Source organism: Hippoglossus hippoglossus, chromosome 7 (assembly GCF_009819705.1).
Source record: "Hippoglossus hippoglossus isolate fHipHip1 chromosome 7, fHipHip1.pri, whole genome shotgun sequence".
Taxonomy (NCBI): domain Eukaryota; kingdom Metazoa; phylum Chordata; class Actinopteri; order Pleuronectiformes; family Pleuronectidae; genus Hippoglossus; species Hippoglossus hippoglossus.
The window spans coordinates 956,139-982,117 of record NC_047157.1 but is presented as its reverse complement, the minus strand read 5'-3'; the positions used below and the strand labels follow the sequence as shown (position 1 = coordinate 982,117).

Here is a 25,979-nt window from a genome sequence, read left to right as displayed (position 1 = left end):
TAGCAGCTATCCTGTCTTGAGAGAACACTTCAACATAAGATATTTAAAGGCGTAAATGGTGACCTGGCTCTACTATGTTTTTTCTTTTTCAAAATATGTAGTGTGATATAGTCACCTCTTTAAAATGCTCACTCTAATATCTTAATAATTAATGAGTGGCCTCTTTTGTGGTTGATAATATCAGCTGTAGAAGCTTTATGTTGATAGGTGGCCAGAATAATAACAGGCAGGTAATAACGTTAGGTTGTGGGAGCGGGATATGGAGGGGAAACTCCTTTTAAATGGTCTGTATTTATATAGCGCTTTTCTAGTCTTGATGACCACTCAAAGTGCTTTTCAGTACAGTTTGCCATTCACACATTCACACACACATTCATACAGTGTATCTAGGTGAATTTCTATGAGGGGAAATTCAGGGTGTCCAAGGACACTTCGGCATACAGATGGGGAAGACTGTGATTGAACTGCTGACGTTCTGGTTGGAGGACGAGCGTTCTACCGCTCAAATATAACTGTATTGTAGTATATTCGTTATAATGGTTCACTTCTGTTTGGTCTGGATCATTTTTATTTGATGGCTGACCAATCAGCAACTTAATGAGTAACAGAAAAAATCGCACACACTCTCGCCCAAGGGCACAAGCAGACTCGACGTTCACATCGCTACGTCTGCTAGCATCGCTAGTGGAGTTAAAACATGGTGTAAATAACCTAGTTACGAGTCAAATATGAATGTAGGGGGTGCAGACATTTGGATGACACCACACGAGCAGGCAAATCAATTCAATTCAATTTTATTTGTATAGTGCCAAATCTGAATATAAATTATCTCAAGGATTTTATGAAATATACACTACATTACATGTCATTTAGCTTTTTCCAAAGTCCAAAGTGACTTTCAATTGGTGCATTCAACATCTATGAGGGGCCATTTTTTGGGGTGGGAAGTTCAGCATCTTGCCCAAGGACACTTCGGCATGGGCTGGGATTCTAGCTCCTGACCTTCTGGTTGAAGGACAACTGCTCTACCCCCTCAGCCACAGCCACCCCAATATAGTTGAAATATAGTTGAATTTTGTCAAAGAATGGAGCTGTCTGTTGCCATCCTGTCTGATACCATGACCTGAATGACTGATAATCTTCACAGACATCCTGGTAATACATTTGAGACCATGCAGGGACAGTTCCTGGTCTGTCTGCCCACCCCCCCATAATCTTTATAAGAATGGTTGTTATATTGAAAATAATAAGAGTGCCATTTATATATATATAATGATATTATCAATTATAGCAGCACCAGTTAATAATAATAATAATACTAACCACAGACAGTGAGAGTGAGAGAGAGAGAGAGAGAGAGAGATCTCGAACAGTGATTTGTTTAACCATCAGTAGTAGGTTTATTGTGTTCAGATTTGTTTTTAAGGACAGAAATGTGAAATATGGATCATGAGGACATCTGGTCCCATGTCCCAGCTGATGTGTTTTTATCTGTAATTTGACATCATACCACAGTCTAGATTAACATACACTATATATCAAATTATAAATACTCTCCAATCCTGGTAAGAATTTAGTAGCTTCATTGGAAAGGGATATCTGCATGTATATAATGTAGATAATATGTAGATAATCTCCCATGGCTCCTCATGAACATCAGTGTGGACACATTGTGTGTGAGTGAAATCAGCTGTGCAGTAAATGTTTTGGGACTATTTTCAGCCTGCCAGTGTGCTTGTCTGGGCTGCCCTCGGGCAAACAGTGCAAGAATGGTGTTACACACATCACCAAGGTGGTCTGGAGAGATTAGCACCCCTCATTACACTGCACCTCTCAGTAATGTGCCCTGGGGGATGCTGGGATCTGCAGGTTTTGATATAGAACTGTACTTATCAGTCAAAAGAAAAGTGTTCTGTCATATAAATAACCACACAAAGAAATCATTGGAGATTGTAGCATACGAAGCACCGTTTGATCCTCCTCCATCTGATCCCTCTGTATGTGTCGAAAGTTGTGAACATGTCTATTGCTTCTCGCTGTGCCACACAATGTCACATCTATCTCTACCTCTCTCTCTCTCTCTCTCTCTCTCTCTCTCTCTCTCTCTCTCTCTATGACTGTTGTATTATACTTTAGTGTAAGATAGGTGTTCCTAATTGACTCCTAACAGAGTTTATATGAATATAATGTAGATATAATGAATGAAATGTATCTCATTTGCAAATTAATATGTTTGACATTTTTTAAGCCAATAACAGGATGTTCTGCAGCAATAACAACCTCTCAATTTGTGTATCAAAAACAGAGGAATAGATTATAGAACTACAATTCAGATCTCATACCTTCTGAATGTTGATTAACAATCCAATGGAGTGGTATCAGGGGCGAATCTTTTCATCTTACTGGGAAGGTTTTTTACCTGTTGCGCATTGTCCCTTTGTTTTAGCTCATTGTGTGTGAAAGAGAGATATACAGACAGACAGACAGAGAGAGAGAGAGAGAGAGAGAGAGAGAGAGAGAGAGAGAGAGAGAGAGAGAGAGAGAGAGACTACGGCCCATCAACTGAAGTTCTTTACATGAACTTTTAATATAACAACACCCTTTGTGAGGTGTCTGCTGTGATCACTGTATTTCAAAAGTAGTCATATGTACTCAAATAAATACTAGTACTCTACTGTATAGAGGAGCGGCATTTCCGCTCCTCAAAATAAAACAACTTTTTATAACTAACGAATGGATTCAGTGAGCAGAAATGCAGGAGTGCTTTTATTTTAAGGAACGGATACAGAAAGTGTTGCAAACATTTAGGTTTTTGACATATTCAACAGACAGTAAAGATTTGTCTTCAGTAATATTTGACAGAGCATTAAACCTGTGTTTCAGACCTGCAATCTGTCAAAGTTTAAGAATGCTTTATTTTGTGTTTATAATAAGCCAACATACATTCAGTACACAATGTATAACTATTTATTATTATCCTTGCTTAAATTGGTACAGAATGCCTCATTAAGAGATGCTATCTATGTTCATCCTCAGCTGCCAAATTCTGTACTCACATGCAAAATCAAGCTCTCTCTAGGGATTTCAAATCTAACCATGGAAAAGTAAATCTTTTAACTCTAAATTAAGATCAGCTCTCAACAGTGTGACACCTGAGAAATCCAAAAAGAAATCACAGACTAAACTAATGCCATGGAAAAATTACTGAATACGTCTGCTGAAGAGGAAATGCTGTAGAGCTGAGAGAATGTGAAGAAAAAGCTAATTAACAAGCCACAGAGATCGCTCCTCATCTACAACAAAGCTCTGAATACACATGTCCTGCTTCACAATCAGGTATCTTTCCAGATGCACTTCAAACCGCTCTGGTAAAGCCCCTTCTTAAAAAAGCAAATCTTGATTCCTCTATGCTGAACAACTACAGACTCATTTCCAACCTGCCTTTCCTTAGTTCAATCAGGATAAACTTAAAATTAACACTTTAACAACATTTATTGACGTGCACAGAAAGTGATGTGAAAGTTATGGTCTATTGGAGTTTTAGACCCCTATGTGATGTCATCAGGATTAGATGGGGGTAAAGCAGAACGTAGTACAGTAATTCCCCCCGAGGTCTAGACACTGGTGGTGGTTGAGGATCCAGATAAGGTGATGATGATTCTGCAGAAGACAGGAGGAGATTGGGGTGGAGGTGAGTTTTTGAGCATCACTGAATGACAGCTGACCACGGAAAGGGATTTAAAGTTTGACAGCAGGCACATGATTGGCTGTAAGAGACTTTGGCACAATCTGATTGGCCATTTAGAAACGCCCACAGTGAGCTGATCAATAACCATAGAGAGAGTGAGAGATTTGAGATTGATTGAATGGGGGTAAAGTCTTCCTGCCTGAACTTTGAAAATTCTCGAAAAGGCCAAATCTAAACAGTTGGATGAGTTCCTACATATGAACCGTATACACAACTGATTTCAGTCTTAGAAAGGGACCAAAATAGCACCGGTCAGAATAATAAATGAGTGTAGACTGAGCGCAGATAATAAAAATGCATCTATCCTGATGCTGCTCGACTTATCTGCTGCATTTGACACAGTAGATCACAAGATTATTTTACACAGACTAGAAAGTTGGATTGGTATCAAAGGCACAGCTCTAAACTGGTTCAAAACATACCTTACTGGCAGAACAGTTGACTCGTTTTTATTCTTTCTCGCCTGGACTACTGTAATGCACTATATTCAGAATTACCCAAAAAATCCATTGACCAACTCCAGCTTGTACAAAATTCAGCAGCCAGGGTTTTAATGAGAAATAGGAAGAGATCACATTACTCTGGTTTTAGCATTTTTACACTGGGTTCCAGTATCACTGAGGACTGATTTTAAAATTGTTTTACTTGTTTTTAAGTCTCTTAATGGTACAGCACCCTCATACACCCTGAATGTTTATTGGAGTATGTTCCAAAACATTCCCCAAGGTCTTCTACCACAGGCTTGCTCAATATCCCCAAAACGAAGTACAAAAAGCTTGGGGGGGGCTACTTCTGTTGATAGTTTTAACATAACAACTGAAGACCTATTTCTATGATCTTGCTTTTAATTAATTTGAATAAAAATAATGAATCTTCTTTTTTAACACCATTGTCTTTATTCTATATTTTTTTACTTCTTTTTATACCTTTTGCTATTTTTATTTGTTTTTTGTTTTTTATCCCAAGTCTTTGTTTTATTGCTAACGTATTAGGGTTAGGTCCAGACCCCCCTGTCCACCCAGGAAAGCCGCCCCTGAGTGGTATGACGTTTTACTTTAAAGGGAATGATAAACAGTTTGAAAAGGTCACCAAATCAAAGGATGTGTTTATGGTGTTACAACTGGCTCATGGGCCGCAACAAAGGATGGAGATGCACTCTGCATTCTGTTCTCACAAACATTTATTAAAGAAAATGCAGATAATTAACATGGTATATGGGGCGGCTGTGGCTCAGAGGTTAGAGCGGTCGTACTCTAACCAAAAGGTTAGAGGTCGGCAATTCGATCCCAGTCTTCCCTAGTTTGCATGCCAAAGTGTCCTTGGGCAAGATACTGAATCCCAAATTGCCCCTTCTCTTAGAGAAAATGCTGCACATAGATGCACTGTATGAATGTGCGTGTGAAAGGGTGAATGTAAAACTGTATTGTAAAGCCCTTTGAATGGTCATCAGGACTAGAAAAACGCTATATAAATACGGACCATTACCATTTACTATTTATGTGGTAGTTGGGATTCAGTAGTGAATGTGAGTGCCTGGTTGAAAAAAATCATGGTGTGGAGCATGTTGTGAGTGCGAACAAATATAATACAAAGGCAGCATACAGGCTGGTACTGGCACACTGGTGTCAGGGTAGGTGGGTTTAAGTAACTGGTAACACACATTAATTACATCATTATATGTTCACAGCTAAAATCATGCTGACATAATATGCCCCTTCCATGTGTTTGTCCAGGCAGTCGGATGGATGAAGTGTCTGATGTAGAGTCGGAGCCTGACCTCCCTCTGAAGAGGAAGCAGCGCAGGAGTCGCACCACGTTCACAGCGGAGCAGCTGGAGGAGCTGGAGAAGGCTTTCGAAAGAACCCACTACCCTGACATCTATACCAGGGAAGAGCTGGCCCAGAGGACCAAATTGACTGAGGCCAGGGTCCAGGTAACACTGTGACATCCATTAATCAATCCATCCATGATGTTGCCTGTGTCATCTGTGCGATTGTTTGACAATTCGTGCTCTAACAGCAAAGGCTTTGTCACTCTCTGGTAACAAAATGTGACCAACAGGAAAAGCTCCATCCACTGATCCATAAGGGGTTGATAAATCATTGCTGTAATTTAGGGTGAGGCGATATATGATTTAAAAGTGATAAGTAGAATTTCTTAATCAATGCACAATGTAAAAGGCAGTCAGTGTATGTTGGCAGCTACAAGAGTAATGTCACTATGGCTTTGTGCCAGTTAACATTTGAGAAGCAATGTTCTGTAGCATGTCAAGATAGTGAAGGAGACTTGACCTGCTTGACTGAAATTATTTGTACATGTACATGATGTCACATTATTGTGATACTTTACAGACCATCTAGCATTCACCCAAACTGGACATTCATCCAACACTCTGCCCTCTCAGCTAAGGAAACTGTTTTGACAGTTCCAGTGTCCCAGTAAATCTCGGGAAAGTACTGTGGAGCTCTGACAACAGCTGTTCAGCAGTGGGGTTGGGGCGCATTCCTCAAGCATGTCTCACTCCCTAACATCTTGGCTGTAGTCTGTTTTTCCCACCACTTTAAAGCGCACTTCTCACTGAAACATTCATAGCAGATCAAGAGTCTGGGCTGTCTCATGGGAGCTTTAATCCACAGCCGCAAAATGGATCAATCAAGAGACAGTAAAACAGAGACAGTGAGAAACCAGTGAGGCTTGAAACCAGTGCACTGAACATTTAACCTGCAGACACTGGTCATCATACATTCCCTGATGCTGGTTTCAGTCAGATATTTATAAAAAGAAACAGGTAATCTAAACTTGCCAAGTCTGGTCTTGAGTCAAGGTCCACGTTCCCCCTTGTTCTTGAGCTATTAATCCTATCAAATGGTCGCCAGTGTGTTAGAGTTGGCCAGTCAAGTGCAAGGACTAAAGGACATGATTTTGCTAGTTTTCAAATACTGATTGTTAATAGAATACATGTAGAGAGCAGTGGCAAGTAAATGTAAAAAAAAGGGGCTTGGCACTGATTCTCGAAGGGAACTTAAAACCTGAATGATTGCACAAATCTCTTACTGTGCAAGATGGTTGTAATAAGGTCGTGGTTGCAGTCTGTGTCAAACTGTAGCATTTCACATTTAAAGCTTGTCAGATGGGGTGTTGAATGTTGTGCTTTGATTTAAACAAAAGAAATATGCAAGCAGAGACATGTCATCAACCTGCAACACTCTCATCTTGTGAAAATGTCAGTAGTGGAATGTGAAGTGGAAGTACTTCACTCAGGTCATATTTAAGGTACTTGTACCTGAATAAGGAATTTTCTTTTCATGCTACTACATTCAGATATTGTTCTTTTATTATTTCACTACAATGATTAATATTATTATTGACATTTGGCTGTACTTGTACATTTACAATAGAGACCTTTTATTCTATTATTTAACAGGTTTAAATTAATGAGGAGCTTTTAGAAAATGATGCTTTGTTGAAAATGAAATTTCCTAACAGTAAGTGCAGCACAAGTTAATAGGATTTTATCATTGCATTGTATTAACCATTCAATGCTGCCAAACACTGTATGTGTCTGCAAACAGAAGAATACCCCATTGAAATGTATTTTTGATAATTTTTAAAGGTTTGGACTATGTGTGACTTACTTAACATCTGTGCACCTACCTATTTCAAAAAAGAAATATATATTTTTTATATTTTCATGGATGGAGCTAAACACAATGGTTCCGCAGTGTAAATAGCCTATTTTCCGTTTGCTACACTAACAAGTTTTAGGTCTACTAAGACTATGGGATAATACATAATTAATAAGTATATTCATATCTTTACTTGTTAAATTTTGCAGCAAATTCCTAACACACACACACACACACACACACACACACACACACACACACACACACACACACACAGTCCTATCATTGCTCTACAGAAGGAATTGGACTGGTGAGTTGATCAGACTCTACTTGTTCTGCCTTTTTTACAGAAGTACCTCTGGGCAACAACACCTGTTCTAATTATTTGAGTCTCCTGTACAGAAATAGGAGTCCAAATGATGTTCTCCACTTGAAAGGCATATTTTCATTTGCTCCAAATGAAAAAGGCTGATTCCTGGAGAAAGTGAGCGGGTAGAGAGCTGGAGGCAACACAGATTCGTGCAACGACTCTGGATGTTTGCTATGTGCATGTATTAACTCGTGAGTGATATTGTATGGATTGATTCAAATAGCATAAATGAAAAAGAATCCCGTACCTGTATTTCGTAATGTGGGACAGTGTGTGTGAGGAGCACACGGTGCAACAGAGACACATCCGGACTGTGTAAGTGTGATTTCTGCAGAGTGCCAGGCTGAAAGTTGCTCAGAGCGTCTGACTTTTCGTTAGCATAAATTAAGAACTTGGAAATAAGTGCACCGCTGAGTTGAGATGAACACAGTTTAGCTTTTGGCTGTAAACGCACCTTTGTCATTTCACAATCTGCCTGATTTGGCTCACATTACTGGAATGAAAGTAGATTTGTCTGTGCTTTTTTCAAACCCTTAAAAATATTTCACTACAAATAAGTGATGCTGCATTGGAGGCTAATACTTTATAGTTTATGTCAATTACATTTAAACATTTGAGACCTGAACTCTTGACTGTCTTTAATATGATTCTAGGTAGGAGGTCATGTGACCAGGTAATCAACTCACATCTGTAAAACCATGTTGCGCTATCAGCTACTGCTGTTATCTTTCATATCGAGACTGTCTATCCACTCTGTTACATATTCCATATGTGCAGGTCTTTTGCTTTTATTGCTAACATGTTCTTACTGATCTCTTATTTTGTGTCTTTGATTTTATTGATTTTATTGTCAAGCACTTTGAGCAGCATTTTATGTATGAAAGGTGCTGTATAAAAAAATGTATTATTATTATTACGCTGTATACATATTCATTTCACAATTACAATACAAATCTGTCCCTGCAGAGGAGAGTTTTCACTGAGACAATGACAAACTATGTGACACTGTCAGCTCATTTATAATTATTAAAATGACTAAGATGAGTGACTCATGCTTTCGTTTTCTTTTTAGGTCTGGTTCAGCAATCGAAGAGCCAGATGGCGAAAACAAGCAGGAGCCAATCAGCTAGCAGCATTCAACCATCTGTTGCCAGGTGGATTTCCTCCTACAGGGATGCCAACACTTCAGACTTACCAGCTTCCAGAGTCTAGCTACCAAACCAACACTCTGTCTCAAGGTAGAGCACATAACACTTTGACACTGGTTATATGAGTGACAAATAAAAATGTTGAAAAGGTGTTGCTCCTTGTTATAGTGTGTAAAGTGTGTGGGACTCGTGAACTAGTGAAAAATATGGGCTGGAAGCTATGCACTGTTGATTTGTATCTTGGTGGACTATATTTTTTACAGGCTACATATTGTAAATAAAGAAGGTTCTGGTTCTGGACTGTTTAATACTCATTACATTATTAAACTCATGGAAATGGTTGGTTCAGATTCCTGAAATTTACGATCATAGAGAAGATGTTCCATGATGTTGGATTTTGTAAACAACAAAATGCTTTATTCATAATGAACAGTAGTGTTGCAAATGATAAATGATAGCAGAGTACACAGGTTAAAAAATAGAGGCTGCTTGCTAAATATTTTGTACACTTCTGAAACAGAGGTAATTGGTGATTTCTCACGTTGACACAATTTATAATAATAATTTTCTCTTGCATACTGTATATGTAGCAAAAATAGTATAGTGCTCATCAGGTACTTGCTATTCACAGAGAATGCAGCCCTTGTGACTCACACTGATATTGCAGTGCAGATACGCTGTGTTCACTTTGCTTACAATTTCAAGAAGTGTTGGCTCGCTACAAGCCTGAAGAGGACCAACTGTCCCCTCCAACAAAAATGTCTTTCTCAATGTTGTGGCCAAATTCACTCAACTGGGTTCCCTAATCAACAATCAAGATCCTCTCGCTCAATGTCAAACTTGACAGGCAGCTTCGGAGGTCAAACACCATCATGGCTAGACTGACAAAAAGGTTGTGGGAAAGTAAAGCACTGACAGAAGACACCAACTTTGGAAATTAATCAGGACTGTGTTCTCAGCACCTTACTGTATGGAAGTGAATCCAGGATCTATAGTAGGCAAGAGCTTAATGCCTTTTTATATAAAGTGCCTCCAGTGCATCCTCAAAATCAGTTGGGACTTCTCAACTTCTCAGCATGTAGTCCCTGTTTAGTCAATGCCACCACTGATGTATAGGTCGTGTCTGATGCAAAGCAGATGAGAGGCTAAAATACATTGTGTATGGACAGCTAAACAATGGCAACTGACAGATCACTGCATCACACACTTTTAAATGGACTGCCAACCTATACTGAGTAGGATGCAAACACAGCAGACCACAGTTTAAAGTGGTTTTGCCTGTTGATTTAATCAGAAAATCTCCCTCATTCACACGGTGAAGCAAATATAATGTGCAGATCTCTTGTTTCCAACATGAACAGTTACCAATCAGCTATTGATTTAATTCAGCTTTATTGCCATAAAATCGTATAGCTAGTGGACCCACATACTCGTACACTCGTACATAGTCTCAGTAATTTCTGTCCGGCCAACTGGACCAAACGACACATACCAGGAAAAGGCACCAGATTTCTTTCAAACCGAACCAAAGACATAAGTTGTAAAAACACCCTATTAACACAAACAAATCATTTAGTTATAGTTCTACACTCCATTGGTACATTCTTCTTTTGTCCACATATATCCTTGTTTTCATCATTGTGGTGCAATGTCAGTGTCAAAACCATATCTCCTGCCCTTCTACTCACCTGAAAAATTGAACATAGCATTATATCAGGCAGGTGACGAAGTCGATCTCAGCCACAATTCAGTCCGTCAGCTGACAGCAGCGGATCTGTATGCCTGATGACTCAGATTATCCCGTCCTTTGCTTTCAATTGGCAAAACTTATATTGCGGTCTATTTAAGCTACTGACCTTCAGCACCTACTTTTCATTCTGAATCTGACCTAATCACTGTTATATATTGAAATTGATGCTGCTCTGTTCTGTGCCAGGGTCTTTAAGCTGCTGCTCTCTGCATCACTTCCCATGAAGGCTCATGGAAGGGTAGGAAGGTGTGCTCTTCCAACCTCAGTTTTTCCAAGTATGCATATGGAAGAGCAGGGAGGTCCCAGAACAGAGTCGCACTGCCAAATATAACTTTACAATTGTTGAAATCAAATACATTTTGAAGAAGTTGGTGCTAACGAAACTATGCTGTTTACTGATAAATCAACAATTTGTTTGGTTCAGTTGAGCACACAGACAACGGCTTGAGCAATTAAAGAAAGAGATCTGTGTTAAAAACACTGACTGGAGCACAGGGAGTTTTTAGATGGTATACAGAATCTTTAAGTACTAAGCTATGTATGCACTGTTGTGTTTTGCTCTTTAGATGGTGGTGGTACAGTTCACCGTCCCCAGCCGTTACCTCCATCCACCATGCACCAGAGTAGTCTGTCTAGCACTGACAGCAGCTCCGCCTACGGTCTGGCCTCAAACCGCCACAGCTTCTCCACCTACTCTGACACTTTTATGACCTCCGCAGCACCAAGCAGCCACGTCAACCCTGTCAGCAATGGACTCGCCCCACAGGTAAGACCTAATGGACTCAACATTAGAGCATGAGGATTTGAGCTCTTGTTAACATTAACTCCTGAATCGACCTGTACATTATCCTGATCACTCGTGGGCTGTAATTTATTTCTGTAATCTCAGTCATGCTCTGTTATTGGGACACTCTGGTAGATTTGCTTGTTAGCTTCCTTGCTAGGAGTTAGAAAGGACTGTCCATATCATTTTCTTCTGTGTTTGTGTTTTGTGTAGAAACTGGCTTAGAATATGTTCACTGTCAAGAGGGCTGGAGGTGCCTAGAGGTAGCTAGCCACTAATAGCAGATGTATTGACCTTCTGGCAACCTTGTTACAAGTTGCATCTTGTCAAGGGTATGGCCCAAATATTCTCTGGCTGTTTTCATTGTTATAGTGTGTGTGTAAGGTTGTTAGCTAAGTTGAGATTGAAGGAGAATCATGGTGTGTAAAGATTTGTTGTTTGTGGTTACTGAATTGCGCCAGTGCTATTTCTAATTATGGTGAGGTTCCAACACATACACTGTAGATTAAATAACATTTGTTGGTAGTCACCTGTGGCAAAGGTGGGGTGAATAATCGAAAGTAATAGAAAAGATTATTACTTGTACTGTTAACTAATTAGTGTGGTTTGGTGATTACTTCTTCCATTAACAGGATGCACAATGTAATCGATTACATTTTCTAAGTCACTTACCAATGCTGATCCACATTACAGTGGAATCTGTGACCTGGAAGATTCAAAACCTTTAACATTCTATCAGCTTTAGTGTTCGTGTCCATGATGTCAGAGACTGATACTTAGTGAAGTAACAAGTGGAAACCAGAATTATCATTTAAATCAAGCATCTTTATGAATACTTGTCCGTTAGTTTGCAGGATTATGCAATAACTACTGGACAAATTACCATGAAATTTGGTGTGGGTCATGAAAGAATTCTATTTTATTTTACATTCTCTGCAGCATTTCCCACAGAATTAATTCAATATATGGTCTTACACGCAACAGATTCCAAGAGAACACAGACTAAAGAGTGAAAGGCAAGTTCTTGAGTGAGAGAGAGAACTGTATTGCATGCCCATTACAGGTATGTGCACAACTGCAACCAAAACTATGAGGACTGAGTGCAGCATGTGGCAAATACCACTGCAAATAGTTACAGCCATACAATGCAGCAGCAAACCAAAACAGCAAGTTATCTCTTTCCATGTTCTTATGAGAAGTGTAAAAAGTGGTATGGGTCAAAGAGGAACACATACAATTTTGGTGTGGATCCAGGTAAGGGGGTGGATCGAGGATTTTTTTTTAAACATTTTTGTTACTTTCACAGAGAACAACTACAACACCTGCACTACTGCTGACGCAGCAATGACCTGCCTCAACATCCTTTGCTCAATCTTCCCCTCCATTGTGAGGGAGTGAAAGAACTTAAACTCTTTTACTTGCGGCAGCAACTCACCCCCAACCCAGAGGGAGCAATTACCATTTTCCGGCAAAGAACCATGGCCTCTGATTGGAGGTGCTGTCTGTCATCCTGACCACTTCACATTAGACTGCAAACCCCTGCCACTGAACATAGATGGCTGTGGCTCAGTAGGTAGAGCAGGTCATTCACTAACCAGAAGGTCTGCTGATCCCAGTCTCCCCCATTTTCTGTGTTCTTGGGCAAGTTACTGAACCCCAAATTACCCCAGACGACATTGCTGGCAGTCTGTGAGTGATGCATAATAGAGAAAGTGACATCTTGACTTGACTTGACTTGTCACAAACTTAACCATGATCTATTCGTAACCACAACCAACCAATAGCTGCCTTGTAAAGATTAAGAGTAATTTTTGCAGCAGCAGCAATTTTGTGTCACTGTGTTTGTGTCGACACTGTTATGGAAGTTTTCTGGAAGCTGGTGAAAGGAGAACTCAGGCAGCAGCTGATGTCTTACGCAGAAGTTTTAATGTAGACTTGATGCATCAAGGAGACCAGAAGGTGAAACAATATACCAATGCCAACAGAGTAACATGAGCAATTGTCACCCCCAAGTCTGAAGATGTCTCCCACAGCATCCCCATATATCTCACTCTACTTGTGTCACCCATTCTAACAGCACATCAATGAATGGCTAGAACTGCTGTCACTCTATGTTACATGTAGGTGTTCACATCCTATTGGATAGTTAAGGCTAAAGTATGCATTCCTAAATCAAATGTGTCCTTACATCTTGCCACTGGTGAAATATGCAAAAAATACTGCACTGGAATAATAGGACAAAAACCTGATTTTACTGTTGGGTGTCAGAAAGGAGCACCAGTACATGAGATGATGGAAAAAAATGGATACAAATCTCATCACTTTTGAATCGAAATAGCTCCATTGACTTTATCTGACTGAAATTGTATTCATCGATGACATGCAGTGAGTATGTAGCATTCTGTGTTTATTGTCCTTTCGGTCTATTCTTAATCCCTCCAAGTCATAGTTGAAGCTTTTTTCATTATGAGTTCACTGCCATTGACCCTTTCATCATGTTCCCAGGCATTTACATGAGATAACAATGTGGGTGTATTTCCTAAGTTCCCACTTCAAAATTGCAGGAAGACCACATGCTGTATGTCTGACAGGCAATAATTCAATTTGAAACAGCTATATTGCATTTGAAATGTAATTCATACAAGCCATTTCTGCACCTCCTCCTCTCAAATTGAATGGGAAAGAATTAGTGGCTGACTTTCATGTGGAGATGGAGTGTGCAGCCAATTCCAAGTCTTATTGACAGAAAGACAAAATGACAGAATGAAAAGCTGTCCCTGTGATGGCAGTGCATGTGTAAATAGAAACCCTTTTTCACAGCTTCACCATCAGAGGTTTTACAAGCCCCCTCCCCCAAAGAAAGCCTGCAAAATAAAGCTTTTTATTTTCAACCACACGTTTTTGACAAATTCCCACATATCTATTCTGCTTTTGAGCTCTCTTAGTGGTGAGGAGTTATTTTCTCCACTCAGACAGACAGTGATGCTGGACCACTAATCCCTTTTCGTCAGGTCAGACAACTCAGTGACCTGCCACTGAAAATGAAACTATTACTTCCCACAGTGACCTCAACACATCACACAACTAAAAGCAGAAAACATTTCTCCTCTTGCACTCTCATTTCCTCTCTGGTTTGTTGTGAGAGGAAGATTTAGCCTGCTTTGGAATGGTGGAGCTCTCTGGCTCACTATTTGATGTCAGGGTGAGAGATAGAGAGAGAGAGGCGGGCGAGTAAGGATAGAATAGAGTGGGTTTCAGTGTTGGGGGATCAGAGCTGCTTTGGTTCTCCAGCTCTGTCTCTTTGATCCATATCCCCAGGCCTGCCTGCCTGCCTCGCTAACTCAGGCCTCTGCTCGTGATTCCTGACAACTGTCGGCCTGAGATAAGGAGGTGGGGTGGGGGGATGTGGGAGGCCTCTTCCACTACCCCCCACCCTCCACACCCCCCCCCCATCCCCCGCACCCCCCACCCTACCCTGCACCACTACTCTTTATACACTTCTGTTAACATTAACAATAACCTCTTTAAAAAAAAACAGTGAGGAAATGTGTTGAATTATATTCAAGAAGGCTGAGCACAGAGGGACCTACCCCCCACCCCCTCCCATAACAAAATATACAAGCTCCCCCTTTCTAGTGCCCGTTCTCATGCAGCCCCCAGTTCACAGGGTGTTGACACGGCTGCGTGCACCTGAATGTCAATGAGAGTGGTGCCTATTAGTCTCAGCTGCTATTAGAATTTGCACTAAGTACTAAGCCCTTTGACTGGGCGCACTGTCAACTGGCACACTTCCATGTCAACAAATCCAAAAGGATGAGGAGGGTATATTTACATCATTCCCATAATGAGGAATAGAGTGGTGGCAGGGGGGAGATGTTAATTAGAAAATGCCTGGCAATTTTGGCAAGAAGCAAAGCAAAGAGCTTTAGCAAATAAATAAATAAACGACAAGTCCTACTCAGGAAATCTGCCAGAAAAGCAGAGGAATTTAAATCATTTCCTACTGATGGAATGTTTGTAGGATATATTTCTCAGTGTGCTCTCCTCCAAACAGAGCACAGGGTGTTGTCTGACTGACTGACTGAGTGAGTGGGTAGAGAAGTGTAAAGCCCCTCTATTTCCTGTAGTTTGATTGTAGGCGTTGACTGGCTGCAGTACAACGTGAAACTTACATCTTCTGTTTCATAAGATCCGTTTTTACAAACACTTGACTTCATGACTACAGAGACGCCGTGTTTCAGGTAGTGTCTGGCTTAGTGTTGAACATGCGTTTCTTCTGGTTTTACCTGTAACCAGGCTGCAGCTAGCCTGGCTGGACATATCTGAAGCTGCTTTCAGACATGCACTGAACGGAGAACATGCAGACATTCTCCAGAGGGGTCATCAGAGTGAGACCGTCATGAGTGTCTGTAGTTTCTCCGGCCAGCCTCCAAGTACAAACTATGCAGAATGTCCGAAGGAGCAATGTGACAAAACGGCAACCTCCACAGGATTCATCACGAGAGAGTGGGCGTATTGATGATGTTTCTAACACGCGACAGAATCAAACATGAAAAAAACAAAAAGAAAACAAATATCTGAGGATGAAAAATGGTAAATGGTCTGTATTTATATAGTGCTTTTCTAGTCTTGATGACCACTCAAAGTGCTTTACATGAAAGTTTATTGCTATTCACCAATTCAAACACAATCATACAGTGCATCTATTAGCAGCACTTTTTCTATGAGGGGCAATTTTGGGTTCAGTATCTTGCCCAAGAACACTTCGGCATGCAGATGGGGAAGACTGGGAACGCACCGCCGACCTTCTGGTTGACCGCTCTACCCCTCAGCCACTGCCGCCCTCGGTGCCATACGTGTAGAAAATACCGGCAAAGATGTCAAGAGCTTTTGGTTATAAGAGCTGCCGCCGGTGTAGAAAGAACTGTGTAATTAATACATTACATCTTGCCTTTCTGCCTGCTGCACCAACTCTAACCTGAATGCTCTCTAGATTTCTGTGTGGTTGTGAATGTGAGCAGAGAATCTCCAGTGTTGAATATTATGTTTGAAGAGCAGAGTCCAGACCCAATGCTTGGGACATCCTCTGGAGTTCATGTCTGAAAATGGCTTGAGTTGCTGCTTACGTCTCTGATCCACTTACGGTTCAGTTCAGTTATTTAGTCAGCCTGCTGTGACTAGTAGCCATGAATGTTGCAGCTATGGTCACTGTCACTCCTGGGTGGCAAACAGAAAGTTGTTAACATCAACCATGATGACATATGGAAATTATCTGTGATAAACAAAAACAAAAACCAAAACAAGAAAAATGGAATGATTTAATGAATGATAGATCGAGGACATGTTGCATTTAGATTAGAAGCAAATTTTAATGCCCTCCATCCTAATTTTTAAAGGTCTTGACCTTCTAGGTAAAGTGCTTTGAGATAATGTATATTGTGATTTGGTGCAATACAAATAAAAATTAATTCAATTTAATTGAAAAAGGAGCTTTGACCACATCGCATGGTGTCACCAGTAGTTAAAGTTGTTGCGTTGTTCAGTTGTCATGGACAAACCTCACTTCACCATCAGGTGAAGGAAAGCACCACATGTTTGATATGTGTGAAAGCCACATAACATGTGAGTAACTAGACCTTGAATTGTGATTATTTTGTCACATACATCAATTCAGAATCTACTAACCACCAAAACTGTCACAGATAATAGTCAAATTTTCCATATTTTGCTGTGGTAGTAACACCGCTCTGTCATTTCTTCAGATAAGTTTAATTAATTTTTGAATGCATTTGTTTGGTGTTACAGCTCTGAATGTTCAAATCTTCCTTCTACATGTCTTTGAATCACTGATGGAGGAGTTGTCTTTTTCAGGATTGCAGCCTCTGACCAAAAACATATCTGCTCATAATAAAACAGCATAAGCTGATCACAGAATTACCTCGGATTGCATTAGATATTCTGCATTCAAAGCTGACATACTCAAAGGGCTTTCCAATTAGTGTCTGATTTAAGATTTCATGGAAGAAAGTGAATCCTGTCTGACACCAGCAACATCAGCCTTAATCAAAGTCACTGTATCCACCCACAACACAAACTCAATCTGACACTGTTAGGTTGATAATAACCAAGAAACATTGGCTCAAAATGCAAATATAATACACATGCATAGTGAAAGTCAACATCAAAATTCTGCACACTGCTCTGTTACGAACGTCTCATGCAACAGTCCGGTCTCAATAATCATGTATGCTCGATAACATGTGGTCTGAGGCTAGAATGCAGACTCTGAATGTGACTAGTGCTGCTCGATTATGGCAAAAATCATAATCACAATTATTTTGATTCATATTGAAATCTCGATTATTAAAAAACGATTACTCATTGATTTGTGAACATATGCGTTTATTGAACTTTAAAACTGGTGTTTCATTTTAACACAATGTCTTTGAACTTTAAGTATAATTGAACTGACTTACAAGAAATACAAGAAAATAAATAAAGTGAATTATATACAAATAAAAACAAATAATGTATAAAAATAATAAATATAAATACATACCACCAACTATGTTGAAGTGCACTCACTGCTACAACCTACTGAAGTGCAAACTACTGACATACAGTAGCATAATCAGTATATCAATGTTAAACTTAAACATGTTAAACTACTTTTGAGGTAGTGCACTCTTGTGGCCAAACACTTTGAAACATGAACCTGCCCAAACCTTTTTTTTTAAAACAAAAGCCACCCAGTCAGATTCTCCCTCACCCTGGCTCCCCGCAATCTGCCTCCTGAAACCTCTTAAAGGTTTTATCCAGAAAAACCATGTCTGTCTACATGGTCTAGCTTCAGAGATGAGTGCAGGAAGGTGACAATATTTCCACCTGTACTGAAAACCCTCTCTGAAGAGGCACCTGTGGCTGGGAAGCAAAGATATTTCTTAGCCAGTTTAGCCGTGGGCAGAGCCGTGGTAGAGCTTCTGGGATACCTTCCACCACTCCAGTGTCCAATATCCCTCCTTTGAGGTAGGACTCTAGCTATGGCCTGGTCCGGTTGCAGAGCTGGTCCTTGAGCTGTGGCTTCACTGACCTTGAAGAAGCTGCCCAGAGCCTTCTTCTTCTTCTTTCGTGCACCACCAGCAGCAGCATCCTCAGTGTCTTCAGCAGCAATCACTGCTGTCTCAAGAGAGGCCCTCTCCTTGGAGAGGAAAAATAGAGGCCATGTCGACTAGCTCTTGTTTTGGGACGTCATTATATTTCTCATTGAGATAGTCCACTATCTTCTTTTTGATGCTTCTGGTGAGATCTGTGTCATCCTCCTGCACTGCCAATATGGAGTTGTTGAAGAGGTGGAGAGTTGGTGAAAGTGAATTCGTCAATTCAACCAGAGGGCTAATTGACTTATTGATGGCCTCCAGTACATCTCTGTCCTGCCACATGGGGGTGAGGTTTTTCGGTCATTGGAGAGGAAATGGGAAATGGCCTTTTGCTGCTTGAGGACCCTGCCAATCATGGCCTGCCGAGATCCTGGGATCTTTCATTGCAATCTCTAAGATGATAAAAAAAAAGATATATATAACCATTTATTATCATGATGATCATCATCATAATCTTCATCAAAATATATTTTGGCTGTGGAAAAGGAATTATTAAGATTTTATTATCATTTGGTTGTGTGTGTGTTAGTGTGTGTGTGTTTGTGTGGGAGAGAGAGATATCATAGAGTAGCTGACATGAAATATCTTAATTACATTATTTGTTATTAATGTCACACACAATCAGGAGGAAGGAAACTTTCCCCATAGGTGACTATGGCCAAGTGGAGTCTTTGCCCAAAGCACTGCAGCCTCATCCACCTATTAACTTTAGCCACTAGCCTTACGTTTGAGGTTCTCCCCTTTAAATCCCATGCAGCCATCGCTTGCCTCAGGCCATCTGCAATGTTTTGCCCCGTGTGGTCTTTGGGGAAAAGGCAGTTCGGAGACATCTTGTCTTCATAGTGAAATCCCGTCAATATAATGTAGCGGGAGGCTTATAGAGGGCTCCATAGCGTGGCTTGACAAAAGGTCTGTGCAAAATATTCAGCTGTACAAACATCTTTTGCAACTTTCTCACAATATTCCTCAAATAGTGCAAGCAGTGCAACTCTGCTGAAATGGTGATGCGATGGCAACATGTAACGCTTGTTTAAAGTGTTTACTAATTGCTTAAACAGTGTTGATTAGACATATGTCTTTGGCTAGCATGAATGTAATGGCATCTGTAATTTCTTGATGTCTCCAGGAGATGGGTGGATAGGCTGTTGCTTTATAAAGAGTTCCCTTAATGGATTTCTTATTAGATCATTGACTGTTTTTTCTGTCAATTAATCATTATTGGAAGAAGAGAAAGTAGAAAGTAACACACACACACAAACATATACACTGACTCTGCTGCTCTCTGTGTGTGTGTGTGTGTGTGTGTGTGTTTGTGTCTCTCTCTCTCAACTGACGTCTCTACAGTTTAAAAGTTGATTTGTTTAAAATGACGCCACAATATCAATACTGATTTTCACATAATGATCGATACTTTTATCAATTAGTTAAATCTTTCTTCAGAGCAGCGCGTGCATTCATCATTTTCCTCTCTCTCTCTCTCTCTCTCTCTCTCTCTCTCTCTCTCTCTCTCCCGTTCAGTGTGACGGGTCAACTAAACACATGTTCAGTCTGTGTTGATAATCATATTGAAAGCCCAGTTTCAGTTCAGATTTATGATTTTATTTGGATCCTCATCAGCTGAAGCAGAGCATCAGCCACTCAATAAAAACATCACAGCAGATTACAGATGAAACAAACACATGAAATAAACATAAGAAATATATAACTGACAATAATCTTCCTGGAAAAATATTATATATGCTTATATCTTATATAATCTAAATCCATTGCTAATATTCCTATATGTAACATTTACAGAGGAGACTATCAGGAGTGGGGTCATTAACTGTGGCTTCATAGCTTGGTAAATTGTGGGCTTTAGCAGTCTGAAATAGAAGTCAACCATAGTTCAATACAATACTGTGCAGAGCTTTATTGTCCTCTAGATGTAGCAACTGTGGAGAGACCTGTCTGCTGGGGTGTGCATGTGTTTTAGAGCTGAATGTGAGTCGACTTTATGAACAAAGATATTTCCGTGCCCTATTATATCTTAATAATCTCAGCTCACAACTGCTCAAAACTCAGATTGAAACTAAGCACCAATAAATATATATGTGAGATGATGTGGGGTTTAGCTTTTGAAAGATATGCAGAGGAAAAGATATGTGGATGTAGGGCAGTTGTAACCAACCTTTTTAAGCTCAAGATCCCCGACCTTGGCCTAGTTGAAAGGTAAGATCTACCTATTGAAGCACTGAGAGAAGAAGATGGCCAGATTGAATTTACTCCTTGCAGCCTTTTATTTTGGCTAATTGTATTTGAATTACATGTAATGCTTTGGTCCAACTTTCAAATTGATGCAACCAAGAAAACAATGTAACTAGCATATTAAACAGGCCGGTCTTGCTTTAAGAATTTTACAACACACCTTAAATTCTAAGTTTCATTATTTAATTTCATTCCAACACCAACAAAAGGCCTGTGGCCTATTTTGTATAAGGACATTATTTAGTTCATAGTAGACAACAAAGAAAATAAAATCAACACACTTGCAGTGAGCAGATCATACCAGGTGCCATTGTTAACTGTAAATGTTTATCCTCTGAAGTTTCATGCAAGTTACTACTTTTAAAATTACTATTTTAGAAAGTAGAACTGTAATATGCACAACAAATTACAACAAACAACAACATTCTCAGTCAGTTTAATGAAGCGAAGTGCAGTTGTATGTCCCATCTTATGCAGCCTCACTTTTCACAATGCCACAATGACATCAGAAGGCAAAACTGTTGCAGTCATGTTACTCACTCAGGTCAATGTGATGGCTATGAGTGCTTTGTAGTTTGGCTCATAGCTATAGACAGCCAATCTGAGGCAGTCTGTGAGGTGTCTGTCAGTAAGCCGGCTCCTGTACTTTGATTTGATTATTTTCATTTGTGGAAACACCACTTCACAGAGGTAAGTGGATCCAAAGTAGCCACTCACTCTTAGTCAGCAGAGTGAGAGGAAACTTCTCTATGCTGACAAGTGCCCAAAAGTCACTGTCCCTTGATCTGGCTTTCAGCTCTATGCCATTTTGCAAAACAACCATCTCCATGTCAACTCCACATGGCAAAGCAAATACTTGCTGGAATTTGACTGCTACTTGTTCTATTTCAATGGGCAGAAATGGATTTGAGACAAATGCAGCAATATCTTCCATGACATCTAGCTCACCAAAAGCCAATTGAACTCTGTTGCCACTTTGTCCAGGTGAGCACAGTACTGCTCAGGGTGAAAAGCATCCTTGTCTTCAATGGCCTGAGACATTTTCTCCAGGTTGGGAAAGTGTGTCATTCTCCCATTCTTTAAATGTGTGGTTCAAACACAGAGCTTGGCTTTGAACGCATTCACTGCACTTATCATATGGGGTAGGTGTCACCCTTTTTCTTGGAGCTCGTTGTTGAGTGCGTTCAGTTTTGTTGTTAGGTCTGTCAGAAACCCCAGGTCCAGTAGCCACGCATCATTTGACAGTTCCTGGTGCTCCTCGTTCTTTCTAGCCAGAAAATCTTTATCTCAGGCAGCAAGTCAACAAATCGCTGCAGCCCTTTGGCCAACCACATTACATCCGCATGGAGGAGCGGGTCTCAGTAAGCTGCATCGAGCTAATCCAATCACACCTTGAACAAGCGCACCTCTTGAAGCGGTTTTGCTTGAATCAAGTTTATCAGTTTGACCACCAGTGTCGTTACATGAGAAAAGTCCACAACCTGCCCTCTGCTGATGAATCACACAGTGATAATTTATGAAGTCGGGAAAATAAGGGTCAGCACGGCACAGTGCTATAAAACCAGTGCGCACACTGTGCATTGCCGGTGCCCCATCAGTAGTAATTGCCACCAGTTTATGAATGGGGCGAGCATGTTTTTAAACTCATTGTAAATATCCTCACCTCTCGTTCTCTCCTTTAAGTGCAAAAGAGTGAGGAAGTCCTCCTTTGTTGTAGAATCCTGGAAAGTCCTTCTGAGAAATACAACAAGCTGAGCTGTGTCCATTACATCTAGAGATTCATCAAACTGTAGTGAGTGTCAAGTCCTTGTTGATCCACGTCCTCTGATAGTGACTCGACCCTCCTTGTCACTGTGGCAGGGCCAAGCGGTATACATCGGAGTGTGGTTTGGATGTCGTCTTTGTTTTTTAAGTCTTGAATACAGTCTCTGCCTCTAATGGCCATTGCTTCCTTGAACTTGCAGGTTTTGTGAAAAGCGTTTGCTGAGCCTTCAACTCCGTCATCTCGTGAACTTTCCTTTTACGGATTTTGCTCTTCGCTGGGTAGCGGTCTTTAAATTTCTGGTGGTTGCTGTTGTGGTGCCTCTCCAGATTTCCTCTTTTATACAGTGCTTGTGTTTGGTGGCACAACATGCATACACACTTGTCTTTCACCAAGGTGAAAAGAAATTCCTCATCCTATTCTGAATGGAAATTGTATGTTTTCATCTTCTTTCATGGAGCCTCAGCCATGCTAGCTAACTGTTAGCTACCTATCATCGGTGAGTACCGCATATTGACGTTAATGACAGTTAACTTACCGGCACTTATCTCTTATCGCATTGGTCAAGGCAGCAACTGATACTCTCAGCAGCTGAATCGAGAGACAAGGAGAAAGAGGGAGGGAGAGAGGTGGGGAGAGAGATAGGCAGAGGTAGCGTTGCAAAACAGAACATACATTTTTTTCTATTAATTGTGGGAGCTTCAGGGAAGTCTCAAAGATCTCAGCCATGCCAGCTAATTGTTAGCTACCTGTCACTGGTGAGTGCCGTATATTGACGTTTGCGACAGTTAACTTACCGACACTTGTTTCTTATGTCATTGGTCAAGGCAGCACCTGTTACTCGCAAAACTGAACATTTATGTTTTTCTATTAATTTTGGGATCTACAGGGGTAGTCTCAAAGACAATCGCAATCGACGGGTTGGTGACCACTGAAAGTAGGGGATGGTGCTGTGTGGTACAGATATAATACACACCTCTGCTCCTGTCCCATCTCTTCATTTGTTTAAGACTCCTCACACTGTTTGAGATGGGCTCTTATTGCCTTATCCACCTACTATCTCTCTCTCAATCTCTCTCTCTCTTTCTCTCTGTGTATATGTTTGTGTCCTTTTGTTTTTGTATGTATTTTTTGAATGTCTCAATATCACTGTCTAGCTGTTATAGTGTATGGTCTGGTACATTTGGGATTGGTACTCGTTCAGCTCTGCACCACAGCTGAATTCATATGCTCTTCAGTGCAGTTGTTTTAAGATTTGAGAATGATTTGTTACATCCACAGACTGTAAATAAAGATGGAGGCCGCATCTTGCTCCCATTGTACAAAAATTAAATCAAAATATACTGAAGCCGCTATCTTGCAAGGTTATGTGGAGTCAGACTTAATCTCAACTGTTAACTGATTAATAAGCAATCAAAACAAAACTTATCAGAAAAAATTACTCTTGAACAAACATCAGTGTGATAAGAACTATTTGAAATGACAGAAACCATTATTGAGAAACATAAATTACTGTACTTTGACTTTTTAGTAGTTCATGTTCAGTCCACTAACACAGAGGAGGCTGGGTTTATGACCTACTGTATATTGCAGCCAGCCACCATGGGGCGCTCAAGATTATTTGGCCTCACTTTTTGGCAGCTGTCATGTCATCCATCATTATATAGAGTCATGGTTATATCCCCAAAGTATTTTACTCACCAGTTTATTTACTAAGGTCTGGGAGTTACACTGATACCAGTAGTAATTTACAATGTGCTTTCTAACAAATCCACAGTTTAACCCACATATTTATTTCTATGTTTATGTTTATATAGCACTTTCCCAATTTAATCAACCACTCAAAGTGCTTTAGAGCCACATTGACCGATTCACGCACACCTTCATAAAGCGCTGCTATATGCAAAACATTTTTGTATCATACACCATTCATACATGGCGGCACAGCTGTCAGGGGCAATATGGGGTTCACTATCTTGCACAAACCTGACCTTCTGGCTAGTAGACAACCTTCTCTACCCTCTGACCCTCCAGAGGCTTTCACCTGTTTGTGGCTGACCACTTTCTTGACAAACCTGGCCAGCGCAATATTACAACTTCCACACTGTGAGCTATTAATGAACGTCTATATAAATGGCGCTCCATATGGCCATGAACAGTGTGATGAGGTGTGTATTGGAGGTAATATCAGGGGTGCTGTTCAAATAAGACAACAGACTGAATTAAAACGTCTTCAAATCACATATCAGCAGTATGGCAGGTGTTATTAGCATCTGTCCATCATATTCCTTCAGTTTCAGGTATGAAGTGGGGGAGTACTGAATAATATCTAAAATAATGAAAACCAAAACCACAGAAATATTACCCAAGTTACAAAAAACTTCCTCACCTTCTCCTGACTACTTACCTTTTATATGTTACCAAACCGGCCATTTACTGTAAATGAACACACTACAACAATAAATAATGTCTTCTTGTATCTTCATAAAAACATGTATATATATATACTAGATTTATGTTAGAGTAGCAGCAAAGTAGTCTGACAAAGAAAATAATAATAATAATAATAATAATAATAATCATCATCATCATCATAATACATTTGATGTCACTGTAGCACACTGCAAAGCTGTGCAAACCAGGGAACTTGACTCTGCTGCTGCTGCTTATAGCAGCTCCTCTACATGTGGTGTTTGTGTGTTCTGTCTGCTGATACCTCGGCTCTCAGGACTTCTGTAAGGTAGAGGCAGAGAGATGGACCAGATCTCAGTTAAAAAAACACATTATGTTTAAGGTAGGCTCATACGTAAACTCTTCACCAGACTGCGCAAGTGAACACCAGCCTCCAGAGTTGTGTATTATTTTGTTTTGCTGTGATGCCAGCCTTGCACCAAGAACAAGTCTTTTGTAGCATAGATGCCTGGTATTGAAAAGCTTATAGTCCGTAGTAAAATGTCATGTCACTTTCATTGGAAAGGCCCAGTAATGATGTATCATTTCACTCTGAAGGAGAGTGAATAAGGATAGTATTGTTTAACTCAACCTTTAACAAGGGACTAAAAAATCATCTTGTACAGAGAATCTAAAAACCGTCTCACTAGACCAGCACTCAATTCACATTTTCAACAGATTATGACTGAATTTAGGTAATCGTGTTACTGTTAAACAAAGGGGAAAACATTATCAACTATAATATCAATACAAACATACATACATATAGTAAGTAAGGCCACTGTTTATAGTAGCCAAGCACAGAAGCAAACAGTTTCAGGGCACAGACCTCAGCTCTGAAGATTTTAGCTATTCTCCAACAGTGGCAGGAACCCTGGTGCTTTCTTTATTATGGTCGCCCAAATATTTCACCCCCTAATCCAGGCGCCTTTAATT

General features: G+C 40.2%; 1 protein-coding gene across 3 annotated transcripts in view; it reads left to right on the top strand.

Moving 5' to 3' along the window:
• LOC117765135 (paired box protein Pax-7-like) overlaps positions 1-25,979 on the top strand; it is a 58,954-nt gene that overhangs the window by 23,563 nt on the left and 9,412 nt on the right. For all 3 annotated transcript variants that reach the window (XM_034591443.1, XM_034591440.1, XM_034591441.1), the window contains 3 exons: positions 5,482-5,681; positions 8,817-8,982; positions 11,209-11,408. In XM_034591443.1, the coding sequence (XP_034447334.1) occupies positions 5,482-5,681; positions 8,817-8,982; positions 11,209-11,408 (566 nt within the window). The remainder of the gene's footprint in view (positions 1-5,481; positions 5,682-8,816; positions 8,983-11,208; positions 11,409-25,979) is intronic.